The sequence below is a fragment of the Musca autumnalis genome, unplaced genomic scaffold (assembly GCF_047663935.1).
Source record: "Musca autumnalis isolate F117 unplaced genomic scaffold, ASM4766393v1 scaffold_1, whole genome shotgun sequence".
Classification (NCBI taxonomy): domain Eukaryota; kingdom Metazoa; phylum Arthropoda; class Insecta; order Diptera; family Muscidae; genus Musca; species Musca autumnalis.
Genome location: NW_027411644.1, coordinates 332,115,327 through 332,140,891, shown reverse-complemented (window position 1 = coordinate 332,140,891; position 25,565 = coordinate 332,115,327). Strand labels below are relative to the sequence as shown.

General features: G+C 34.7%; 1 protein-coding gene across 1 annotated transcript in view; it reads right to left on the bottom strand.

Annotated features, from left to right (window-relative positions):
- Dhc98D (Dynein heavy chain at 89D) overlaps positions 1-25,565 on the bottom strand; it is a 202,085-nt gene that overhangs the window by 116,445 nt on the left and 60,075 nt on the right. The window contains exons 20-30 of the mRNA XM_073962972.1: positions 25,354-25,526; positions 23,426-24,030; positions 22,657-22,818; positions 22,498-22,606; positions 22,319-22,401; positions 17,928-18,219; positions 13,092-13,250; positions 3,635-3,787; positions 1,391-1,523; positions 1,109-1,194; positions 719-853 (exon numbers count right to left, since the gene is read on the bottom strand). Coding sequence (XP_073819073.1) covers positions 719-853; positions 1,109-1,194; positions 1,391-1,523; positions 3,635-3,787; positions 13,092-13,250; positions 17,928-18,219; positions 22,319-22,401; positions 22,498-22,606; positions 22,657-22,818; positions 23,426-24,030; positions 25,354-25,526 — 2,090 coding nt within the window. The remainder of the gene's footprint in view (positions 1-718; positions 854-1,108; positions 1,195-1,390; positions 1,524-3,634; positions 3,788-13,091; positions 13,251-17,927; positions 18,220-22,318; positions 22,402-22,497; positions 22,607-22,656; positions 22,819-23,425; positions 24,031-25,353; positions 25,527-25,565) is intronic.

Here is a 25,565-nt window from a genome sequence, read left to right as displayed (position 1 = left end):
CGGAAGTTTTTTTTCATCGAATCACCTTTTAATTACTATTTTCTCTAATTTTAGGTGGAAGCTCATCAAAATATGATACAGGAATGTGATGTTTTAAATAGTCATAACCTTAATATAGATGTTTTCTAATTAGTCTTGAAAGTATTGGTTACGGCAGATATAATTGAATCTGCCACATATAAAATGCTTTATTCGATTTATATTTAAACATCACCACAGCGGAAATGCTTCTGATAATATAGGTGTATTCATGTGCCAGTTTGAAGTTTTAATGAGAATCTTCCTTTTCTGGTTTTGCAAAATAAAAACGATTTTGTCAATATTTAATTTTGCCTGAAGCGTTTCAGAAAAAAAAAACGATTCAAATTTGAAATTAAAATATAATATTTTTTGCAAATATTTGGGAAAAACTTTTATAATTTTTCGATTTCGAAACTTCTTATTTAACTTTAATTGGCAGCGCAACAAAAATCAACAACGTTTTTAAGCAAAGGGAGTTGTTTTTGTAGTGAACGTGATTTTCAACTGGAGAGTTGAAAATTTTTCAAAAACGATTATTATATGGCAATGAGCTTTTTATAAAAATATATAACGAGTTTCACAACTGTTACCTTTGGTTCGTTAAAACCATTTTAAAACACATACATCACCCGTCAACAACTCCCATCACTCCAAATATAAATATAAGACATGGCAATTACCAATGTTATTGTCTTACCTGTTTGGGAAGTTTACGAAACTCTTTCAAATAGCTTTCCACACCCTCCGTTAGTACAGTTGGATCCAAATCGGCCCACAATGTCTTTGACCAACCTTCTCGTGCGGACTTTTGACTTTTATACAATTTGTAAATCTACAAAGAAAATCCGAACAAATAAAAGACGACATTCAATCATTTCTGGTCAGTGTTGTATTCTATATTGGAAGGGGAAGTTTTGCATAGAATCCCAGTAGCAACACAAACGATTTAATTGAAAAATTAAACTTTATCTGTGACTTTTGAGCTGCTTGGTCGACGCTCTTCTATGGCCACCACTAAACTGGGTCACATCACCAAGTGACTCTGTGTGTAAATACATAATTGTTGAAGAGAAACTCGTTAACTTACAATTTGCATTCCTTCGTAGTCCTCCTTGAGTCGTGAAAACTCATTGTAGTCCTGCATGGGCATGTCAAAAAGTTTCTCAGCATTGGCTGCAAAGTGCAGAAGGTGCATTGTTGTACGCCATTGATGGGATGTGGCATATTTCATTATGTCGTTTGACCAGGTTCGAAAAGGTTATGAAAAATACAATTAAAGGAGGTAAAAATGTAATCAGTTTATTTGTCTGTATGTCTGTCTGTATGCCAGTACAGAACTCAATGTTATTCAAAAGTTCTATTTACTTACCCAATTCAATTCTGCGATTTTCAAATTCATTCATTTTATTACCATAGGGTTCCATCAGTTTAAATCCACGATCCAAATCTGAACCAACAGAGCCGGGACCATTATTTAGAAAATCGTTTATAAATTCTTGCAACTAAATCCGTATATGTAAAAATTAAAATTACATATAAAATATATTAAAATTCAAAAATAATTTAAAAATCTACCCGCAAAATATTTTTAATGTTCATTTTAATATAATGAAGTATGTAGTTTGAAGTAATGAAGATATACCCGAGTATGGATTCCTCATCTTGCCACATCACAGGTTATGATGTACGCCAGAGAGAAGACAAACAAACACACATGTTTGTTTGTTATTTTTATACGTATAGTAAACATTTTAAGTTAATTCATTTCTCATGCTATCTATCATAATCGTAGTTACTTATCTAATGAAACAGTTCAGGTCGACAACCAACATTATTTGTGTATACCAAACAACAGCCACCTGGCTGAACGGATAAGGATGTGGTGCATATTGAGTTGAGAAAAGAGGAAATGCGAATCAGTTAAAAGGTAGTTGCATTTATTGCATACAAATGCAATCCCGCAGCCTGAAGATGAATTAAAACTAGGCGATGATGCATTAAAAGTGGAAAGGAAATTAAAAGAGAATACAAAAAAACCATTGATTCACTACTCTTCAATTGTCAATGCAATAAGTGATCGGGGGCAAAAAAATCGTATTATGAATGACGATAGTTTAACAGTGGGCGGGCTGACAGTGTGAAGAAAATGTGTTCATAGAAAACTAGTACCAATTTGTAGCAATCAGTCCGACACGATTTGGTTTTTAGGGCAAAAGTTCATATTGATTGTATAACAATGTAATAGTACGTTTATATATAACCGGATTTAACAAACCCACTGAGTTTCACATGCCAATTCCTTTGCTTATATTTCAAATAAATCCGCATAAAGAAGGTTAACCCTGCAAAAGGCTATAATATAAACAGTATATAACCAAAAGCTAATATCAAGTTTGATCATAGCAATCAGCCCATTTCAATATTTTTGTAGTAATTGTTTGGCGATTGAGATATTAAACATAACTCATAGCGTTAAACCCGTAAACAAGGACTATGGTCGCCAATATGCTCATCATATGATATTTTACACAACTACCTGTGTTTATTAGCTTTTCATAGATCAAAATTCCTGTTGGAAAAAATATAGTGCCGCTTAGAGAGTATGCCGTTGTAGCCTATGTGAACAATGGAGCTATGCCAATATGGGAAACTATACTACAACATTTTCAAGTAAAACCCTTTTACTCTACTCTAAAACTAAGTTGGCGTTATATGCAGCCTAGTTGAAACTTAAGGCCACAGTGAACAATTTTTAAAAGAAGGGTTGGCACCTCCTTGAGGCCCTATCCGTTGATATTTAAGGAACCTACCCAAGTCTGGAGTAGTTATGGACAAATCTGTATATTGAAGTTTCTACCCCCGAAAAACACAAACTGCTCATCTCCCATTTGGGGTGTTTTAAAGATTTTAGCAACGTTTCCAGCTGATTTTGCTGTAATTTATAATTTTTGGCAAATCGATTTATTAAAGAAATTCACATTAGCGGACTTTGTGTATGCCAATGAACTCGCTCTTAAATATAGGTGTAGCGAAAACATAGTTGTTAATTCCGCCATTGTGCAATGGCTCACCTTAACTGCTTTCCACAATATTATGTATCTGCCGCTTAAAGGAGCTGCCTGACTGTCTGACTCAGTGAGGAAAATAAAATCCAATTAAATTCCCATTGAACTGCTATAGAGCAGATAGTGGGAACAGAAAGAATGGGAAAATGGAAACGGAAACAATGGCGAAACGAATTAAAAACGTAAGCAACTACATTTTTTGAATGACTAGAGAAATAAAAAAAAAAACAACACCAACAACTATAAAAAGCCAGAAAACAAGAGGAATATAGAATAGAATGTAACTTGTTAAACAAATGTTAAATGTGGCAAAACCAGTGAACCCTTAACCAACTTCCATAAAATCAAGCAATTCTAATTAAAAGCCCAACTCCTTCATCAATAAACGTCTGCCGTAGTTTGGGAGTGGGGCAACCCCCCAAAGGGTTTAGAAGCGTTCATTTGTTGCACAACAAAAGAATGTTTGGAATTTCTTAATTTTCTTTCGACTAAACAATAAATTGTTTGGAACCCATTTATTTGTTTGTTCGTTGATTACTTCTTCTTACCTCCTTCCAAAAGTCGGATATTTCGACGGACGTCATATCGGCAAATTTCTGTTTAATCGGTTGCACTTTGTCCAAGCGATACAAGGCAGAACGATAGAGGCGTTGCCAACGTTTTCCCAAATGATGTGCCATTAGCATATCTTCAAAATTAAACTGTAAAAAATAATGAAATGTTAATGAAACTCAAACGCATTTTTAATTGGATTAATTAATCAAGGCGAGCAATTAGAAATACACTTAAATAAAAATGTAGTTCTTTAAATGAATATGTTTTATGTCTGTACATATGTGGTGTTGTGGTTATAGTTATATAATTGTATAGCCTTTATATAATTAAACATGTCCCTTGGTCACAAGGAAGCATAATATATAACACTAGGTTTAATGTCATGTGCCAAAAATCTTAATTTTTTTTACAAATGTACACTAAATACTTTAAAATGCAGTTCAAAAAAGTCCGCGGTGAGTACTTATTAATGAAAAAATATTTTTGTACGTTATTTGGTATAATAGCCAAATTACGTTCCCTTTCACCAAAAGCACAATTTGTATGGGAATCGTTCATTACTTTTATTACTTTTCCCATTTGATAAAATACGGGAACAGACCAAATATATCAGAAAAATAATAAGTTTTGTTTGATAATTGTAATGAAAGGTTAATATACCTTTCGTGTTTAAAACTTGTAGTTTCAATAAAGTATGCGTATTTATACCCTCCACCACACTATGTGGAGGGTATGTGAAGTTTGCATTCCGTTTTTGAAATAATAATTTTAGAACTAAGTGTATATTTTCTTCCTCAGTGTACAATTCTACACCCGTTCAATTCTATGTCCGTCCGTTTGTGGAAATCACTCTAGCGTCCGAACATTTTTAAGTAGATGAATACGATTTTGGTGAAATTATTGTAGGTTCGAAGAACTTTTGGTATTGAAAATGGGCTATATAGGACCATGCTTTTGTCCCTGTTGTTTTAGCAGGTTCGCAGTGCTTACATCGCACAGTGGTGGCACTTACATGGGAAGGTGTGACAAAAATACTTCTAAATGCTATATCGAACTGAAATTGTTATCAATGGGTCATAGTGGCCACTCTACGTAAAATATTGTGGTCCTCGGTCCAAAACTTCGCGTGGTTCCCATGAAACGAATCATCTCGAACTTAAGTATTTTACTGTTACCAAGACATTGTTCAACCAAATTTGCTGTAATTCGGTACCAGCAGTTATTATTGCATTGTAAGCATCCCCACGAAAAATTTTCAGTATTGGTCCATGATTTGGTGTACTCCCCAATGATTTAAATATCGATTTATTTGGGCAGATGTCAACCAAATATTCTAAGCGATTATGCTCTTATAATGATCTCTGACTTCAGAACACCATCCTATAAAGAATTGTCATATCAGTCGATTTTTGACCACAGCATCCATATAGGGTTGCCATCCTTTTCTTGGAACTTAATAAGATTTAACCACATTTGTCTAATTACTTGTAATAATGAATTTTTGATTCTTAATGCGGGGAAAAATCTCCACTTTTTAGCGTGGTTCAACATTAGGGTGTCCCAAAAATAAAATAAGTTATTAGTTAAAGTGAATACCCCCAAATCTTTTTTTTGCGAGTTTTCATTACAGCTCTAAGTTACCATGACCATAGAAATCGCTAATAGTACAGAAAACCAAATTTAAGAAAGGATAAAAAATTACTTAAAAATTTTCCAAAAAATATAAATTCAGCAACTAAAAAAGGGTATTTAACTCTTAGTCATAACTGCCAAAACCGCAAATTTCTGCAAAAAGTCTATACAGTTTTGAAATCTACAGGCGATAGGCTTCAATTTGGTACTAGTGGCCATTTGTGCGAATTTGTGGAAAGTAACTTAAACTTTAAGGAAATCCATACATCTATATAAAATATTTTCATTTTGACCGATATTATAACCAAAATATATGGCAACCCTTGCAATTTAGAGGAATTTTCATAACTCGAAAAATGAAGCTAAGGCAATTTACTAAATGATTCAACTTAAGTTAAGGTATTAAAAATAGTCATTTGTTTCATAAATTCGCTTAAAATATAACCATTTTTGCTCATTTTTAAATAAATTTTTTTCTTCAAAATTAGTCATGCTTGTGCGGCTTTTTCCCCTTAAGAACCGCGAAAAATGGAAAGCGATTTGCATTTTTAAATTTTTAAAACGATGTCATGATTTTTTTTTATTTTTGTCGTTGGGCGCATCCACTGAGCATCGGAACATTTTATTTATCCTTATGGTAGAAAGATATAAATGATACATTCCAGCAGAGAATGATCGGTGCAGGTCCTTACTTACTTACTTAGCTGGCCCTTATAGAAATTTTATTCCATAAGCTGAACTAAAAAATTACCTCCATTCCTCTCTTTTTGAAGATATATTTTTTACAATTCGGGTGTTTTGTGACTTCTTTTTCCACTTGCTGACTCCATCTAAGCCTTGACCTTCCAGTTCTGCATGTACCGCCATGGGGCCCGTATTCATCGATCATTCTCAAGCCATGACCTAGTCGACGCAATCGTTGCAATTCGATACGTTTAACTATACTGATGTTGTTTATAGGCGATACAGCTCGTTGTTTATTAGCCGTCGATATTTACCGTCAGTACGGATTGGGCCACAGATTTTTCGAACAATTTTCTTCCCCAACACAACAAGCACTGCCTTATAGCTCGGGTAGTATCAGTGTTTTGTAGAGCGCTAGTTTTGTTTGACGAGATGTGGCATGTTTAAATAGAATTCTCATGGATGCAGTCACAGATACATAAACAGCTATCGTTTGATCGGCACACAGTGGGAAAAATGCAGATCTAGCGTTCAGAAAATTAAAGTCGATGTTTCATTGTATGTTTATCCATAATTATGATAAGAATAACTTTAGATTGACAATTTTACTTCATTTATTGATATATTTGGTCGATTTGTTTCTAAGCCAACCTACTTTACATCAATGTAACGGTAATATTTTCTTATTCCATTGACAGGCTTTGCCGTTGGAATAACCCTACAAGAAGCCGATATATTCACAAAGAATAAAACTTTGAAAACATGAGTTTTTCCCCCATTCCGACCCCTAAATATTATCCGACTACCACCAAAATCAAAAGGCTTCTTCATCTGTGGGCCCCCATCAACCCCAAAAATTTCCTTACTATCCGATCAAAATTCCAACCTGTAGCGTGATAAAAAATGGAAAAATTGGATATATTACTGACTTTTGCATCAATATGAAGGAGATATTTTCTTCTACCATTGATGGGCTTTCCTTTTGGAATACTCCTACCAGAAGCGGAGATATTCGCATAAGATAAAACGTTGACTTTTCTCCACATAAGCTTTTTGCTTATTCCGACTCCTGAATATTATCCGACTATCACCAAATTTAATAGGCTTCTTCCTCTGAGGGACCCGCATCAACTCCCAAAAAATTCGTGACGATACGATCAAAATTTAGCGTGATTACAAAAAGATCGGAAAATGGGATGCATTACCGACTATTACGATATATGTGTTGTTTGACCACCTACGACAACCTACTTTACATCGTTGTAAAGGTGATATTTGTACATTCCTTGCCAGGTTTTGCTTTTGATATACCTCTTAAAGAAACAGAGATATTGGCCTTGAAATAAAACGTTGACATTTCTCCAAATAAGTTTTTGCCCATTCCGACCCCTAAATATTATCCGACCATCATTAAAATCAATAGGCTTCTTCCGCTGTGGGATCCCCATTAACCCCCAACATTTCGTGAAGATCCGATGAAAATTGCGACCAGTAGCTCGATTTCGAAAAAAAAAAAATTGAAAAATGGGATGTATTACCGACTATTGCTATACCTCCGTTATTTGGCCACCTACGCCAACCTACTTTGCATCATCGTAAAGGTGGGATATTCTACTTTGATAGTCAGCATTTGCTTTTTGAAGTTCCCAATCCAAAGCTGTGATATTCGTCATATTAAAATCGCAAAAATAAAAAGTTGGGTTGTATTAGCGACTATTGCGATATCTTCGTTGTTTGACCACCTACGACAACCTATACATCGTTGTAAGAGTGATATTTTCTACTTTCATCAGCAGGTTTTTGCTTTTGATATACCCCTTGTAGATGTGCAGATATGCGCTTTGCAATAAAACGTCGACTTTTTCTCCAAATAAGTTTTTTGCCCATTCCGAACCCTTAATAGTATCTGACCATCACCAAAATCAATAGGCTTCTTCCCGCCGGGACCCTCATCAACGCCCAAGATTTGGTGACGATCCGATCAAAATTGCGACCTGTAGCGTGATTACAAGGTTTAGATGAACAGACGGACGCACGGACGGACCCACATAGCCAGATCGACTCAGCTCGTCGAGACATTAATTTTGGTATATATAAGTATGGGTCTACGACCATTATTTCGATGCGTTACAAACTTTTTGGCCAAAACCAACTTATAATACCCTCCCCACATAGTGGTATAGGGTCTAAAAATAAAGCTGAACTCGACTAATTTCGATACTAAACACCTATTTTAATTGAAGAATTACAAAAATGGGCCTTACATTTATATACCCCGAAAACATCTAAATTAAAATAACTTATGGGCTACATAGGATACACAGTAGGGCTATAACCAAAAAAATACCACCACATAGCCGTGTAGAGCATGGAAAACTATTATGAAACACGGTGTCAATTTTTCTCTATCGCGAAAAAAGTTTCCGCACCAAATGCATTGAAGTTCTGTAATGCATTTTTTAATTTTATCTGTGATAACAACGTATTTGCTTTTCATTAAAATTTTTATTTTTTTGTAATCTAATTTAAAATCATTATAAAAGCGTTCTGGACCAATTTCTTCTCAAATCGCGCCATTTCGGACCACATTAGGATTTTTTGACACTATTGCAATTTTTGGTTTTTCTTTATAAACTCGTGAATTTTATGTTTCTATTTTTTTCACCTATCGGACCAGGGAATATGGGGTCATTTGCAACGAATTCGCGAAAGTTACAGGCTGTTTTAGTTGACTTTGCTTGTGAGAATCGTATTTGTTTTCTACAAAAATACAACACCAGTACCATGTGGGGAATTTTGTCCTAATAATGAAAACGCGTTTCTAAGATCGATTCGGTGAAAAAAGTCTCCGCACCAACTTTGATTACTAAAACCCTTTTAATGCTTTTTCTACTTATAATTTTAAATTTGCTTTGTTTGAATAAATATTTATAGAAAATAATACAATTCTGACAGGCAAAGTCAACAAAAACAGCCTGCAACTTTCGCGAATTAGTTGCAAATGACTAAATATCCTCGTGTCCGATAGGTTAAAAAAATAGAAACATAAAATTCACGAGTTTATAAAGAAAAACCAAAAATTGCAATATTGTCAAAAAATCTTAATATGGTCCGAAATGGCGCGATTTTAGAACAAATTGGTCCGAACGCTTTGATAATGATTTTAAATTAGATTACAAAAAATTAAAAATTTTAATGAAAAGCAAATACGTTGTTATCACAGATAAAATTAAAAAATGCATTACAGAACTTCAATGCATTTGGTGCGGAAACTTTTTTCGCGGTAGAGAAAAATTGACACCACATTTCATAATAGTTTTTCATGCTCCACACGGCTATGTAGTGGTATTTTTGATATTTGCAAAAAAGTGCAAAAAGTTATATCCCTAATACACAGGTTCTAATCGTCGGATACGCTCTCTTCCTGCCAGATGGTACTAACTAGCTGATGCATACACCTTATCAGCTTAAGTCTTAAACAACTGGACTGGTAAGCCAACCAACAGTTTGGAAAAATGGTCTTTCCATAAGAGGAGTATACTATCTGTATCTGTTACCAGATTTCCCTGCTCGTGCCTGTACCAAAATCATCAGTTTGATGTTTTACTATTTGGTGGAATTTTTGGACTTCATTCTGGCCCCTGTACATCTGACATCCACTAATGGTTTTTGCGGCTGTTTGCATGGAGTGGCCGTACTTTGGGCTTTGAGCTAGTTGAGTGAAATATGCAGTGGCTATCTGTTTTGTTTGCAGCTTCCGTGTTGTGTGTGTTCGTACTTTATTTGCTTCGGAACAATCGTACATCCAACACACTCGCTGAATGTTTCTTGTTTTCTGAGATGCTTAAGTCTTTTGATGTTAACTACCATATTTTTTGCTGCTGCGAAGTCTATCAGCCTCATATCATTGCCGGATGTTTCTGAATTCCCGACTGTTGGAAAAAAGATATTTTCCTTTCCAATTTTCACATTAAAATCGACAAGAATAATTTGAAAGTCATCGGCAGGACAACGGTCATATGTTTTTTCTAAGCGCGCTTAAAATATATCTTTGATATGTTCGTACTTGTCTTCGGTGTTGGCATGGGCGCAAATGAGACTGATGTTCACAAATGCAGCTTTTATGTGAATTTTATGTGAATTATGGCAAGTCTTTCACACACCGGGGTGAAACTGGAGACCAGATGTTTTAAGCTCCGACAAACTATAAAACCGCAAGCAAACTTATACTTTATGTCATGGCAGCTATGATAAAGTGCATCACCGTTGGGTGTTGTTGTGATGCCTTTTCCAATCAATTGCATTTCATGTATGGCAGTTATATCGGCCTGGTACTTTGCAATAATATCCGCTAGTACGTAAACTGCACATTCTCTATAAAGAGTACGGATATTCCAGGTACAGATTGGTAGATCATGGTCCTTAAAACTTGTGTGGGCGTTTCCAACTTTAAATGGATTTGTTTCTCTTTTCTTTCGTTTTTAAGGAATTTTAATTAGAAAAACACTATTTAAATTTTTTATGTGTTTTATGTCCAACGTTCGTCTTAAGACTAACTTATGCATTTTGATTTTAAAGGTGCTTCACTCAATATAGCGAAGTATTTTTGCTTACGCTCCAGTGAATGACTCTCTAAGAATGTGTGATAGAAAACAAGAGTTTCAAATTTCATTTGAGACTTTTGGTTTTCGCCACATTTAGAAGACATAGGCCCGTTATTACATCCTTTCTGTAGTTAAATATTGGCGGGTATCGGTCAGATAACCCATTTTTTTATTCTTACAGGTCCACGTTTTTATATACCCCCCATAGAATGGAACTTCCCGATTTTCGGTATTTTTGAAGGTTTCAGTCACCTTATTTAACCGAAATGGCTAAAATCCGTCTGCACAGTGTTGTCGGTATAGGTCAACGTTTATATACATATTTCCTCTATAGAAAAATGACATATGGAACATTTAAGCATAAAACCGACGATATATTCAAACATTTGTATTCATTTTCAACACCTGCATATAATGTTCATATGTATGTATGTATGTACATAAATAAATGTGGGTATAATTTGATTGAATTTGGAAATGCGTTTTCGGAACTGTGCGCAGAAAAGCCAGACAATGCCAGTTAATGCTCCATTGATGATTTAAATCGAAAATGAGTGAAATGCAGCAAAACATCGACGTTTTGACAATTTAATACTTTAAATCGTAAATGGCAAAAAGCTTTATTCAAATGCGCATCAATTAATGGATGTGTGGTCGGACAGTCGGTAACTGCTTTTTATTTCGGTTTGCTATGACGATGTTGTTGTGTATTACTCTTTAGCCTTTTTGATAGGGAATTTAAATACAAATAAACGTACACACATGCATTTACCAGCATACATATGAAGGCATCGAGAAGGCATTAGTACCGAGATTCTATATGTAGATATACATAATTGCGGCATTGGTAGTCACAGTAGGGCGGAGGGATCAGTAAAATATACAAATTGTGTTCATTGGCATTTAATATTATATTTTTCCCAGAATATTCAGAAGAGTCAGACGGATCCATATGTTCCAAATAAAAAATAATTATTGAATGCATTTTTCTCATATGTAATCTGAGTCGTACACTAATATTATCTATCTTTAGAAAGAACATTTAGGGTACTCAAAGAATATGTTTGATCCCAATAGCTTTCGTTCTGTTTTATTATTTCAGTAATACCGTATCCACATCCATGACCCATGCATGTTGGATACACGCATCTCTGTACATATTATATGTACATATTATTGCAAACCTATGTACAAACATACATATATTGTTGTATGTATGTATTTGTATTTCAACTTCCCCCAATGGGGAGGCGAATAAAGTCGTTCGTGCTTGTGCTATGATTGTAAATACAGCCACAAAATGGACTTTACAGAGATTTTCTAAAAATCCTCATTTGAATTTACAGAAAAAATATATTCCTAATAACAGGGAGCAATGGTTTTAGATTTTAAGTGACCATGACAAACTTTCTACAGAGGATTCATTTTTGAAAACTCTATGGCTGCAGTTGTTCCCAAATTGTCTCTAGATACATATGTATGTCTGTATAAACCCACATACTTAAACTCCCACATACATACATATGTGTACTTTCATAAATATGTGGTGGAGCAAACCCCAATAGTGAAAACATCATAGAAGAAATGGAAAATACGAAAGAACTCAGCAAATACTAAATAATGTCACATGAATGTTAAGTTAAATAAAAAATGCAAATGCATTTTCGACCAAAAGTGACCATCAATGAGCGAAGTTGGAATCAGTTTAAATAAATAAAACATATGATAATTTTCAAGTAAAATTACAAATACTGAAGATTTTCGACTTGTTTAAAAAGTTCCTTAAATATATTACAATATTGAATAAACTAATAATCTTTCGATTATTGGTTATTTTTCGACAACATAAAATTATAACTGATTTCTCCACTCATTCTCAAATATTTTCATTTTTCAATCTCCACACGATGGAGATAAAATATACGAAATTAATGAAATGTTTGTTTCTCTAGTTTTAAATAAGTTCTGTTATGTAATCCTTTTCGATTGCCAACCCATTATATTTTCCTAAAACGCTCACCACTATGCATATCTTTGAATTTAACAAACCTTGGATACAACTTTTAAGTCCTTTGACAAACATTGGCAAAGAACTTAGGAATTCCCACATGGAAGAATAGAACATCACCAAATCACGTTGATGATTTTAACAATGATGAGCTTAAATAAATGTCAGACGAAATTTGAATGAAATTGAAATGAAACCTTAAAACATGGAATGGATACAAATTGCATTCGAAGTGATTATATAATTTGGGATGAGTAGGAGTAGATGCAGTATCTTGTTTGCACATACATTAAAAACGATTTATATGTATGGTGAATTTTTCATATACACACATGTATATGCTGACATCCTATCATAAGAAATATGAAATATTTTTAAGGTTATTGAGAAATGATTCGACTTTATCCTTTCGACAAACTTGTAAACTTGTCTAAATATTTAGGACTTTTGAAATAGTATTTCTATTTGTTAGTTATGATTTTTTATAAATATATACATAGGTATGGATGTTGTTGTACTTACATTTATATTGTGTTCACTCAGCACAGTGTAGGTCTCCTGCATTTCACGGATTATGATTTCGTGCGTCAGCGTTGTCGATTGAATTGTTGAAATAGTTTGCATAACCAATTTGAAATCGCTGAGTTCTTTTGTTGCCTTATTCAAATTCTCACTGAGTGTCTGTAACGGAAATTGGAAAGTTTCGCATGAATATGGCATTTGATGTAACAGATTTCATACAAAGGACAGAGTTTTGTCATTTGGAGAGAAAAAACTTCTGTCGAAGTTTATTTTTTTTTTTGTTGATTGCACGATGGTTGACAATGAGGAACAGTAAATAGCAAATAAGAAGTTGGATGTTTGACATTAGAATGCAAAGAACAGGTGAAGTTTCAAGAATTTCTTTGCAATCAAAATACAATTTACAAGTGGTAGTTTCGATTTTTACCTCGCTTTTCTCCATATATATTTTGTAAATTTATGTAACACCAACAGAAATATTCAAATCAAATAAAATTTGATTGTGAAGAGTTAAGAGGTATGTTTAAAAACCCCATGTTATTTACTCGTTTCTGTTGTTGTTGTTTAATTTATAACTCTTTATACTTTCCGCCATTGGGAACAAATATAAACTTTATAAACATGACAAAGTGTGATCCGCACATGGAGGTTGCTGTAGAATGGAGTTTTTGTTGGGAGACTAATTACACTTAAACTTCCAAATTCCTAAAGTGTAGCTCCAAACTTATATAACGAAGTAGTTAAAAATTTAGAATATGCCAAATGTAGAATATTTGTTTATGAAATCTCGAATACAAGAAACTGAGATGTTTTCCCTGATACTTGCAACCGTTTTTGTCCTAGATTGTTATCGGATTACAACACTAAAATGTCGGCAACACTAGCTGTTGTATGGCAAGGACCTACGGTCAAACATCTGCCGGGCTCATGCTGAGTAGTAATTTATTGTTGCCATATAAGAATAAAGGCCCGTATTTGTGAAATATTAATTAATTTAAATAATTGAACTATAATGACCTAAGGAGTTGTTTTGAGACATGATATCTAGCGAAATGCCACAAATCTAACTAATATGCTACCAACCAGCAATGGTTCGGGAATCGATTTTTCTGGCAAAACTCAAATTTTGGTTGTCACCGATTGTCAATTTCCATTTGGGATTCGATAGTAAACATACTGAAACTAAGAAAACCAAATATTAAGTCAAAAGTTTGGAGGGTGTGGTCGTGGTGTGCTCCTAATAACGACAATTTTCCTAATTTTGGAAAATACCCCATTTTTGAAAATTTCTGGATAAAGAAATTCCAACTTTAGTGGACAAGAACGTTTAGGGAACAGCATGGAACAAAGTTTCGTTTTCGTAGAATGATATCTGAGAGTGTACTCTTTCAGCCCATACATACTTTTGTACACGTTGCGTTCCGTCCGCTTAACACTTTTTTTAATTTATTGAAATTACGTGGGTAAAAATGTGTGTTTTTATACCCTCAGCCTTTAGGTTAACAGTTTGATACGTCCAAAAATGTGCCTCATCGAAATAACGGTTTTAGAACTCAAGTATGTTTGGATTCGATTTAGCCATGCCCGTCCGTTTCTCTGTCTGGCTGGAGCGCACAATAACTCTCGAAAGGATAATCCGATTTGTTCCAAAATTTGGCCTTCGTAATATTGTGTCCTAACTTACTTTAAGTTCAAAGATGAGCTAGATCGGTCCACTCTTTCATGTACCTCTCCCACAAAATTTCGGAATAAACCTTGAAGGGAGTAACCAATTTTGGCCATACATTGCACATCGTGAAATTTCTACGAAACATACCTAGATCTGTAGTGCGATTCTCTAACACATTTTTTGAGTTACGGTAAAATTAAAACGCAAAAGTATGGAGGAAAATTTCAAAAAATCGTTGACAACACTCTTGCTATCGGTAGAACTTTACGACAGTAGTGGGATTCTCAAACTCATTTTTTGAGTTACCGACAAAAATCGTTAAAATTAAAACGCAAAATTATGAATGAAAAGTTCAAATAAAAGTTGACAACACTCTTGCTATCGGTAGAACTTTACGACTACTTTTTATTTGTCGCTAACTTACCGAAAAACATCGGTAATTACCGAAATTATAAGCATTTTAATTTTACCGACAATTGTCGGTAACTCAAAAATGAGTTAGAGAATCGCACTACAGGTTCGAATATGGACTATACATGTCAATTCCTTCCCGCACACAATTTCGGAAAAATACAGTTTAAAGCTGCTTTGGAATCACTTTGATATTTGATGTAACAACTTGTATTCACAGTCCCATTATGATGGTACATTTTTTTGGGGCAAGTCCATACTTTCTAGGAAAATATCCTGAAAGCTGTAAAAAAGCTGTGGCACAATTGGTAGTGGCTGGAGCTCACGATAACTCTCGAACCGATCAGCTGATTCGGTTCAAAATTCGACCTTCGTAATATTTTTAGTTTGGAGTTTCGAGATGGGCACTGTCGTTGTGCTCCTTCCGGCAAGTTTATACTTCTAGAAAGGTCCGCAAAATCTGCTAAGCCGGCATTAGATTCGATATTGTCAATAGATGAAAGTTTCAATTCACACAGGCTGAGGGTATATCTCTGTCGGCAAAGCCGACTGATACTTTTTTAATTGTTTTCATACCATTTCCCATATAAATTATAGATTTTTTTACCAAGTTTAATTTTTTTTAATATACAGTGGTGGCCAATACATATTAGAAAAATGTCTCCAAAAAATGTTTTTATGCTAGGAAAATTAGGTACCTTTTGCAATTATTTATCGTTAAGTGCTTAAAAATAAGAAAATAAAAAGCTTTGACTCGATATACAACAACAATAACGAAAAATAAATTGAAAATACATAACTGAACCAAATCGCATGCAAAAATATTCAATATTTTATAAAGTATTATTTCTTATATGTTTCAAATCATTTCCATTTGTTTCGTGAGTATGTTTTTTGAACTGATATCAGTCATACGTATTTCACCGGTGCACTGTGGTCGAACTTGTATGGGAAGAGCGGCCAAAAATACTTCCGGAGCAAATATCAATACGAAAATTTCAGTAACGGCTACTTTAGCAACACAAATAAATATAAGCATAGTTCAAACTTTAGGTATAGCCCCCATAGAACGGTACCCCCTGATTTCAGGCATTTTGGGGGTCTTGACTACATATTTCAATGAAATTGGCTACAATTTGGCTATCGGTATTCCCTAGTGTAAGAAAAACTTCTTGCAAAAAAATGTTGAATTGCGTCCACGTTTTGATAGGGTCCCCATATAATGGTACTGCCCGATTTTCAGAATTTTTAAGGTTTTATGAAAGTTATTAATTCGACATGGCGAAATGCCACTTAATCTTTCCTGGAAGTAGGTTACCCCCAGAAAATTGGCCTTTGATGTTGTCCCCATAAATCGGTACGGCCCAATATTCGGTATTTTTAGGGTTCTAGCCGTAATAATCAATAAAAATGGCTGAATTTTCCAAATTTTACATTGAGGACCATATTTTAACCTATCCTTCATTTAACTGAACCGCACAATGTATCTTCTATATATTTAAAAAGCTGAAATGTATCACCTGCACATTTGAACATATGACAAAAACACCCTGAAAGGTGCCCTTAGTATTTTGGGAACCATTTCCAAAGACGCGGAAAGATGCAGCTGATTGTTTGAAAATAGAATCTCATAACTAAAACTTTACATGAAATTTAATTATACTGAAGAAATGACATTACAAAAGTCCTTTAGTCAACACGGGTATTCAATAATGGATCCCAAAAATTAACAAACAAAAACTGCATAAAAATTAAGTTAATACATTCTTTTTCAATATTCGAATTAAATTTGGTCAATATAGAGTTCATTTAGTTTGATATTAATATTTTACTTTCACCTAACTTTTGCACTAAATTCACCACGAATTCCAAATTTAAAAATTAAATTTTTCTTTTTTGATGCTATTATCAAAGAGTACAGTAAGAAGTAATCCATAACAAAATAAATTAGACATTTAACATGTTAGGAGTAGATATGAATAAATTTAGTTTTCAAAATTTGACTTTAATTTTTTTAATTTTGACCAATGGCGGCGACCACTGTGCGGTGGGGTGGTGAGTCATAGGGGAGAAGCAAGAAGTTAAGCGCAAATATATATCTAAAGTTATCACTTAAACTCATGCAAATATTATGAAAAATATTCGATCTTCGATGACTTTTTGTAATCTGGTGCAAAAGTGAAGGAAAAAGGTGGCACATCCGACCTTTTTCCTTCACTTTAGCATGTTTTCATTTTAGGTTATGCAAAAGATCCAGTGAAGCCGTTACTTCACATATTACAATTTCCATTTTATATTGCTGGATTCTGATTACAATGTAATATAATGCGTTTGACCGTTCTAAGATCAATGGAATAAAACTATCTGAAGCTTCTTACTCTGAATAATCTCAATTGGAAAAAATTACATTACGTACATACTCAATATATTATTTCATTTGCAATTCTCCTTCATAAGCTGTGAAAGGAATGACTGTGTACATAATTCTGGCATTACATATGTAATGACCTGAACAACTGCTATCGCCTAAATCTCCCCTTACCATAAAAATTATAGATTTGTTCATGTTAAAAAGAAGCAAAATATGAAATACATTGTCGTCTTTGAGCTTCTTTATCTATTCGATTTGCTCTCCATGCAAATGGGGGCAAATTTGCACAAAGTCTTCAAAATGGGAATTCTTAGAAATGGTTCGGACATTTGATACTCCTCTCCTCCTTTCCCAATATCACATTTGTTTATACATACATACTTACTTTAATTTCCAATCGCATTCTATCCATATTGGCAACAGTGCGCTGTGCCAGCTTTTCACCCAGTTTGGTGCACCATTGCTGGGCGTGATGGCAAATGGTGTCCAGCAGTGGCTTCAAATTTATGCGTATACATTGGACATCGTAGTATGTTGGCAACTGCTGCAATTCGTTCATGATATTTGCATAAAATGTAAATTTCTCGTCAAGCTGCACAAGTGGCACACCACGATCCACATATTTTTCACAAATTGTTTCCTTATCAAATGCCCACAGATTGTAGTATTTGCGAAATCTGTGAAGAGAATAGGGACAGTACAAAACAAAATAGAATAAAAAAATGAACGGGAACGACAAGTAAAAGGAGTAGAATAAATATGAATTGGAAATGGGTACATCCAAATTATACGAAATAGGAACTTTGTTCTTGTCGTTGTCCTTGTAGTTCTTTCATAATATGTAATGTTTACGTTGAAGAACACACAAGTGGACAAGCAAGACAAACATGGACTAAAAACGATGATGGTAGTCGACTTATTTTTATTTTTCTAAAACCAAGTGAAAATATTTAGCTTATTTTAATTAATGCATCTGCTAAAGTTTTACAATAAAATAGCTTGCAATTTTCGGGTTGAAAATTGAGCCCGGAAAGACTTGCATCGGTCTGCACTAAACAATAAAATCCAAAAATGCAAACGTACTTTAACTATTGCGCTTAGGGAGGAATACCCGCACCCGCATTTGAATTTAGGTCAACCAATGATTTATGAGGACAAAATAAACCATGAAAACACAGACTAAATATGAAATGTTTAGATTATGTGTTGAAAAGTCAAATTTCTCTGACATTTGCATGCTTCTTTTGCCAGGCCGTGTCATTCCTTACGAAGTATTTTTTGAATGTTTTTATGATGCGATTGCCGTTTGTAGTACCTATCGCCAACTACATATGGATACTTAAGATGATGTTACCAACTTTGTGCTGACATTTCCCAAGCATTTGCCTTGCCTCATATCCTTCATAGCAACTACTGTTGTTGCATCCCAATTTGTGCGAGAGTTTGTTTGCTAAGACGACTGAGTCTTGTGTGTACTGGGTGCAAGAACTATGACTAGTACTACGGGTATGTTTTGGCATGTTATGGGAATTTAACAATGTTGTACAACGGTTGGCCTGAACTTGATGCTGTTGGCTTGTTGTTCTTGTCTAATGTATGGATGTTGTTGCCTGCTTTGGTTATGTTGCAATGGTTTTATCATATGGTAAACACCACTTAAAGGCAGCCAAGCGAAAATATGAGCAAAAAGAAATGGTCTTTTGAAAAAAAAAAACAAGAGCGGCAAAGAAATGTGAAAAGAGAATTACATTTGAATAAAAATCAACATTGAATTTATATTATGGAAACATTGGAAAACCTTCGAATTGGCTTATGCATGTTTCTTGGTGTTTTCTACTCGACTACCGCCGTCAACGAGTTGTGTTATATTTCACACGTTGCAATTTGCCAAAAAATGACAAATTATAAAATTTACCGATTTCAGAAAATTTAAATATATGATTGTATTTGTTTGTACATAATATTATTAAGTAAAATGTGTAGCAGCGCAGGCATTTTGCCAAAATGATACCCCTTATTTTACGCAATCGTCCAAGGGGGTAACTAAAACTATGTTAGCGAAAATTGTAATCCGTCTATCTGCTATTAATTAATCCAAAATTACAAATAATCCTTTTTCGAAGATATAAAGAAGATTTCGAAAGATTTTATTAGTTAGTTTGTAGTTTATTAGTTTATATTAAACATAGTTTGAAATTGGAATACGAAAGACTACGTCAGGGACTGTGTTGCTATATACTGTGTGAACATAGCACCTAGCGAGTCGTCGTAATCTGATCTTGTGACTCCCGCGCAGTCCCCCTAACAGCAGCCGCACACCCTGTACCCTGTTCCAATCCCTGCAAATATATCTTTTTTGTAATTTAACTGTAAGGATTTCATGAGTCGGAAAAACATCATTGGTGCGGCGGTGCAGGAAAACAAGCTCAACAACAACTGCAGCCTACAGCGTTGTGATGGTTACAAAGTACTGAGGAAGGAACGCACCATAAGTGTACCAGTCTGTTCAATACATACCCATCTCCCCTGAGGCTGGCTCTAAAGTAACGTACATATCGTCACCATATCGAAATCGAAATTCGTTTTTTGATAGAATTTGATACATAAAGCTAAAATAACGATCCTATTCAAGAAATGGCATTTCGGAAAATGGCATAACATTGCAGCTTTTGTTGTAATGACGGATCCCATAACCAAGTTTATTCGCAGGTTTGCGTTTATTATTTACTTCCATTCGTACGTGAGTGACAATACCCCAAAACTCCCCTCATCAGATTGACATTCTATAAAACAGTTTTTAATTTTTTAACATTTTTTTTTGCTTTCCTGTAAAGTTTTGTTTTTGTGGGTTACGTCTTCGGGCATTTATGGTGACGATATATGAAATGTATGGGGGTAGCAATTAGTTTTGGATTGACGGGGTAGAGTGGCTTATCGTATACATCCCGTAGATAAATAGCAGTACTCCAGGTTATAGGCCGCGTTTGAAGGTCATAACCGTCTGGTCTTGGGATACTTTGATGCTTATCAATAGTTGTGACATTTGGTCCTCGGAAACGACGAGATGGGTAAACTGCTGGCTGAGCAGATTGATAGCTCTATATTCTGCACGGTCAATGAGAACGTCCCTACTGGAATTAGTGGAGAGTGTCACAGTTCTCCAGACATAACCACCGTGTTACCTGGTCTTGGATCAGACCATCTCCCTGTATATGACTCCATCAGCCGACCGCCCGATTTCATCACCTCTAAACGCCGCACTATCGTCAATTATAGGAAACCTAATTTGCCCTGAAACTCGCAAATTAGCTTTCCCATTGTTTACTATTCACTGCTTCAGTGATCTGCCCAATTCTTCTAATGCTCGGGTAGCAGAAAGGATGTTCGAACACATCAGCAATGCTGCAGCCGCTCGCCATACTCGTAGTAAGACCTAACTTCCCAGCGGAGGCGACGGGACTAGCAAATGAGCGTGATGAGCTTCGTCGTGCACTGGGGCCCACAGAGTCGATGAGCTGACATTGGAGGTTAACAGGTTGGTAAATGAGCATAAACGGAACAAGTGGTTAAATATTCTGGAGGAGTTGGAGCCGGAATATGTGAATTGTCGGTTGCTCACAATTGACATATTCTGGCTCCAATGCTGCAACTCTAAGCCACACACGAACTCTGGAAAGAAGGGAGACAGGACTCAGTCACCGAGGATGAACCACCACAATTTACAATAGATGATGTTGAGAATGTCATCAGGAAAGCTAAATCATTAAAAGTGGTGGGCCCGGATGGAATATATATGGTAGTGCTGAAACAGGGTGGTCCCGCTACTGAAGACAGGCCAGGATGCCAGCAAAGGTGAATCGCACAGGCCGATTTCGCTTTTGTCGCCAGTAGGTAAAGTCTCCCCAGCGTTCGAAAAAGCTATCCAGTAGGCGATCAGCAGCTTAGATTCCATAAGCAGCACGACAACAGCGCTTCACCCCATCTCCACATATATAAGTCGAGGACTAAACCAAAGCTGACAGAACAGTGGCGCTTGAATTATCAAAAGCCTTTGATACTGTCCCGCACCCACCGGTCAAGTGAAACGTTGGATAATCAATTATATGTGAGGACGCCAGTCGTACGTGGAATTAAGGACCAAGAAGTCCAAGAACCGTAGAGTGACAAAGAGAGTTCCGAAACTTTATAACATCTTCATATCCTCTCCTCCATCTCCCTAAAATTCTAGGGATCACATTCGACAGCATGTTCACGTCGTCCTCGCATACCACACCTATCTGCGACAAGCTGAGATGTAGAAGAAGATTCTCAAGTTCGTAGGTGGCAGCAATTGGGGTGCAGATAAAGAAACCTTGTTGACCACATATAGCACGATAAGTTGGTCTGTGGTATGCTATGCGGTGCCAGGATCGCAGACAAGGATCGATTACACTATACTATATATATTTTAACATTGCTAGTTGTATCTTGTTTTCAACAGACATACGGGCGGACAAGCGGACATCGTTATATCGACTGAGAATTTTATGTTAGTCAAGAATATGTAGTTTATAGGGTATCCGAAGAATATACATATTTATGTGCTATAAACGGAATGACAAACCTAAGTATACCATCCATCTTATGGTAGATAATATAACAATGGAAACAAATTAAACGAGAAATTGAATAATTGGGAGTTTTAGCGGGATAGTTACTAGAAATTAAGTAAAAAACTTGATGAAACCCCGCTAAAAGCTAAGTGATAAAATCGTAATAAAAATAATCAAATCTTACTTTTTCACACAATGTTTAGCATCTTCAACCACACGATTAGCTAATTCTTGAATTTTTACAACCAGTCCTCCGATTGTCTTTATCTGTAAATAACAGAACAAGTAGGCAAATTATAATGAATGTCACAAAAGTAATGCGTTTTAAAAATAAATGTTAATCCCAAAAATGTCTCAACTTACCTTAACCACGTCTTCATAGAATGTGAAGGTGTATTTTCCATCACCATCATTGTCAATAGGTGAACAGGCAATGCATGTTCCATTCATCCAGCGGGTGAACATTTTTAAACTGTTAAAACTATTAATATAAAATTGAAATAATACATATACGAAAATTACCGTTCCAAGAAATCCTTGCAGGACTGAACAATCATATTCTTAACTTCATTCGCTGATGGTTCCAGCATAATCTCAGAAAGAACTATTGTCGCATTTATCTCGAACATGGGCTGATCACCAAGTAAACGATCCAAATAGCACTCTAGATTTTTATAAGTAAAACTATGGGAAGAAAATATTAGATCAACTAAATTAGCAGTGTAAAACAACAACGTTTTGTTTTGTTGTGAAAGAAATTGTTTGGTAATCATTTTAAATGAACATTTTTTTTCTTTTTCTTAATATATTTTTAGTTGAAGTAAAGCCTGGAAATATTGTTCCTACTCCCATACTTAAGTATATAAATGGTCATATTTAAACGGGATCCAATGGAATAGGTAAACTAAACAATTTTAACGTACATCCCGAAAAGAGGTATTTTAGGTGGCCATTTACTGCCCAAAAAGTATAAAACAAATTCAAACCTAACCCTGTCCAAGGTTAACATGCATACATATGCCGTCAAAAACGTATGGTTTCTTAAGAGTATGTTTATATTAGTGCTTATTAAATAAGTCGTTAGCAGACAGATGATCATGTTAAAATACGCTAGTGTAAAATCAATAACGTTTAACGTAATTAAATTAAAGATTAAATAAAATCAGTAGTTAATCTTTATTTTAATTACAAATTTTTAATCTGCCTTTGCAAAAATTATTATTTGTCACTCAAATCGTTCGTTTTAGCAGAATTTACTTGTTTTAATTTGTTTATTTGAATGATAACTTACTCCAATATACACTTGTATGTTTCTTCTTCCCAAAATACGTAGTACTCTCTCATTTTTTCTGATCGGCCAGTAAATGTTCCCAATACCAAACTTTCTAATTTGATTAAAACCGGCCCCAGTGAATCGTATGTTTTCTTCATTTGCGAGCACTTTTCGGTTCTTGCGCTTTCTAGACGATCCATATAACCTTGACAATGATAAATATCGCTACCACATTCCGTTTGAACAGCACCCATTGCACCGTCTAAGTCACTCATCCGCACTATTTCCACTTTATTTCGTTGTGTGGCATCGGCAGCACGATCTTCACTAGTTTCTGTTGAACTTTGCCGATCTGCTTCGTTATCGAATTGAACATTGGTGATATCATCGGTATCCTTGATATCATCAAAGCTAAATAAATTGAAGTTTTTAATTTGATTTATACGATTTCTAATGTCGATACGGATATAATTTATTTGCGACACGATCGATTGCAATTTACGCATAAGCGCCAACACACATTCACAATATTTCTTGATGTTGAACGACTGCCAGGTGTAACGACCCACACCAACTTGAATGGCAACTTCTGTTTCATAGAGGTGATCCCGTAAGAAGTTAACCTGCAAATAAAATATATCTGAGATTATAATCTGGTATATTAGCACGGCAAAATGTAAGTATCTCTTAATTCTATTTTTTATTGAAAATAAATGTTTTGTTTTATAATTTCGGTATTTCACTGTTCAAAAAAGTTTTTTTTATATTTATATGTTTAGCTCTGCTCCTTTAGGTGCAAAAATCTTGAAGTTTTACCACTTTTTACTCGAAAAGCGACACCATACAATTCATATGGGAGTAGTTTACAACTTTTAGTACTTTTGCCGGTTTTACAATTTTCAAAAGTAAAGGAACAGACCATATATTAACTGCTCATGTCAAAGTATATACAAGGTCGGCCAATAAACCCACCTGATTATTATGTTAGCTGTCATTATTGTAAAAAAACAAAGATATAAAATAATATATTCCGAATTCTGAAATTTTTTATCAGCTGTCTAAAAAAATATAAAATATTGAACAGTAGTATTGGTAGCAATTTTCGGGATTTATTATTTATAATCAATTCTAATCAAGATTGTACTCTTCGATTTTATTGAAATTTTTTGTATTAAATTAAAATTAATTACTAAAATTTTAAATCCTATTTGTATTCGATTAACATTTTTTGTATTTTTTTAAATTAGTTAATACATTTTTTCCTATATTCCAGCGCGAAACATTGATTATTTACATTCGCTTTTTTGTTTTATTTACGAATTTATGTTAAACATTTAAAAAACTTCTTAATTATTCGTTTTTAAAATATTTATATATTAGTAGCGTATTTGTACACATATTTCTCAAAAATTTAAACTCATATCTCAAAAATGAATATGTAGTCATATGAGGATTTCAACAATAGCAACCTCAGTTATGGCTTGAAATACGATTGGTCGCATGTCGACAGGACCAAAAGTCTGTACTATATGGTGACCAACTGAAATGTCTGGTGGGGGCGATCGAGATGAATGTCTTCCAAAATAACCCAGCAAAAATTCGGGCGAAATAAAATAATAATATGAAGTGTGTAGAAATTGAAAACTAATTTTCACCTAAACTGTTCTAAAAATAAAATAATATTTTTTTATCATATAGCTTATTTTTCAACTTCCAGTGGCCGTAGAATAACTAGTAATTCAGTGCGACATGTCCTTGCTAAAACAATGGGTTAGTAGGGGGTTTTGTAAGTAGTTACGGCCACCAAAAATTCCTTACAAAACTCATTATTTTGGGAGGATTTAATTTTTTTGCTGGGAAGACACACTTCCACAATAGACTATGTCGGTCCATTCCTGTAGGTACCATTTAAAAAACAATATTCTGCCATTAGTCTTAGTACTTACCTCCGATAGTGAAAGTTTATCCAACAGGGCATTGTATTTGTCTATGACAGTGGTCACTGCTTCAAAGTCATTGAAGAGCATTTCCTTTTTCATTATTGCCGTTCGCAGCACAGAAGGCAGCGGAAATCCAAAATGTTCGAATTGTTGGCCCTCAAACATTATTTCAAATATATCTAAAATTGTCTCAAGCAAATGAATTAACGAACACATCC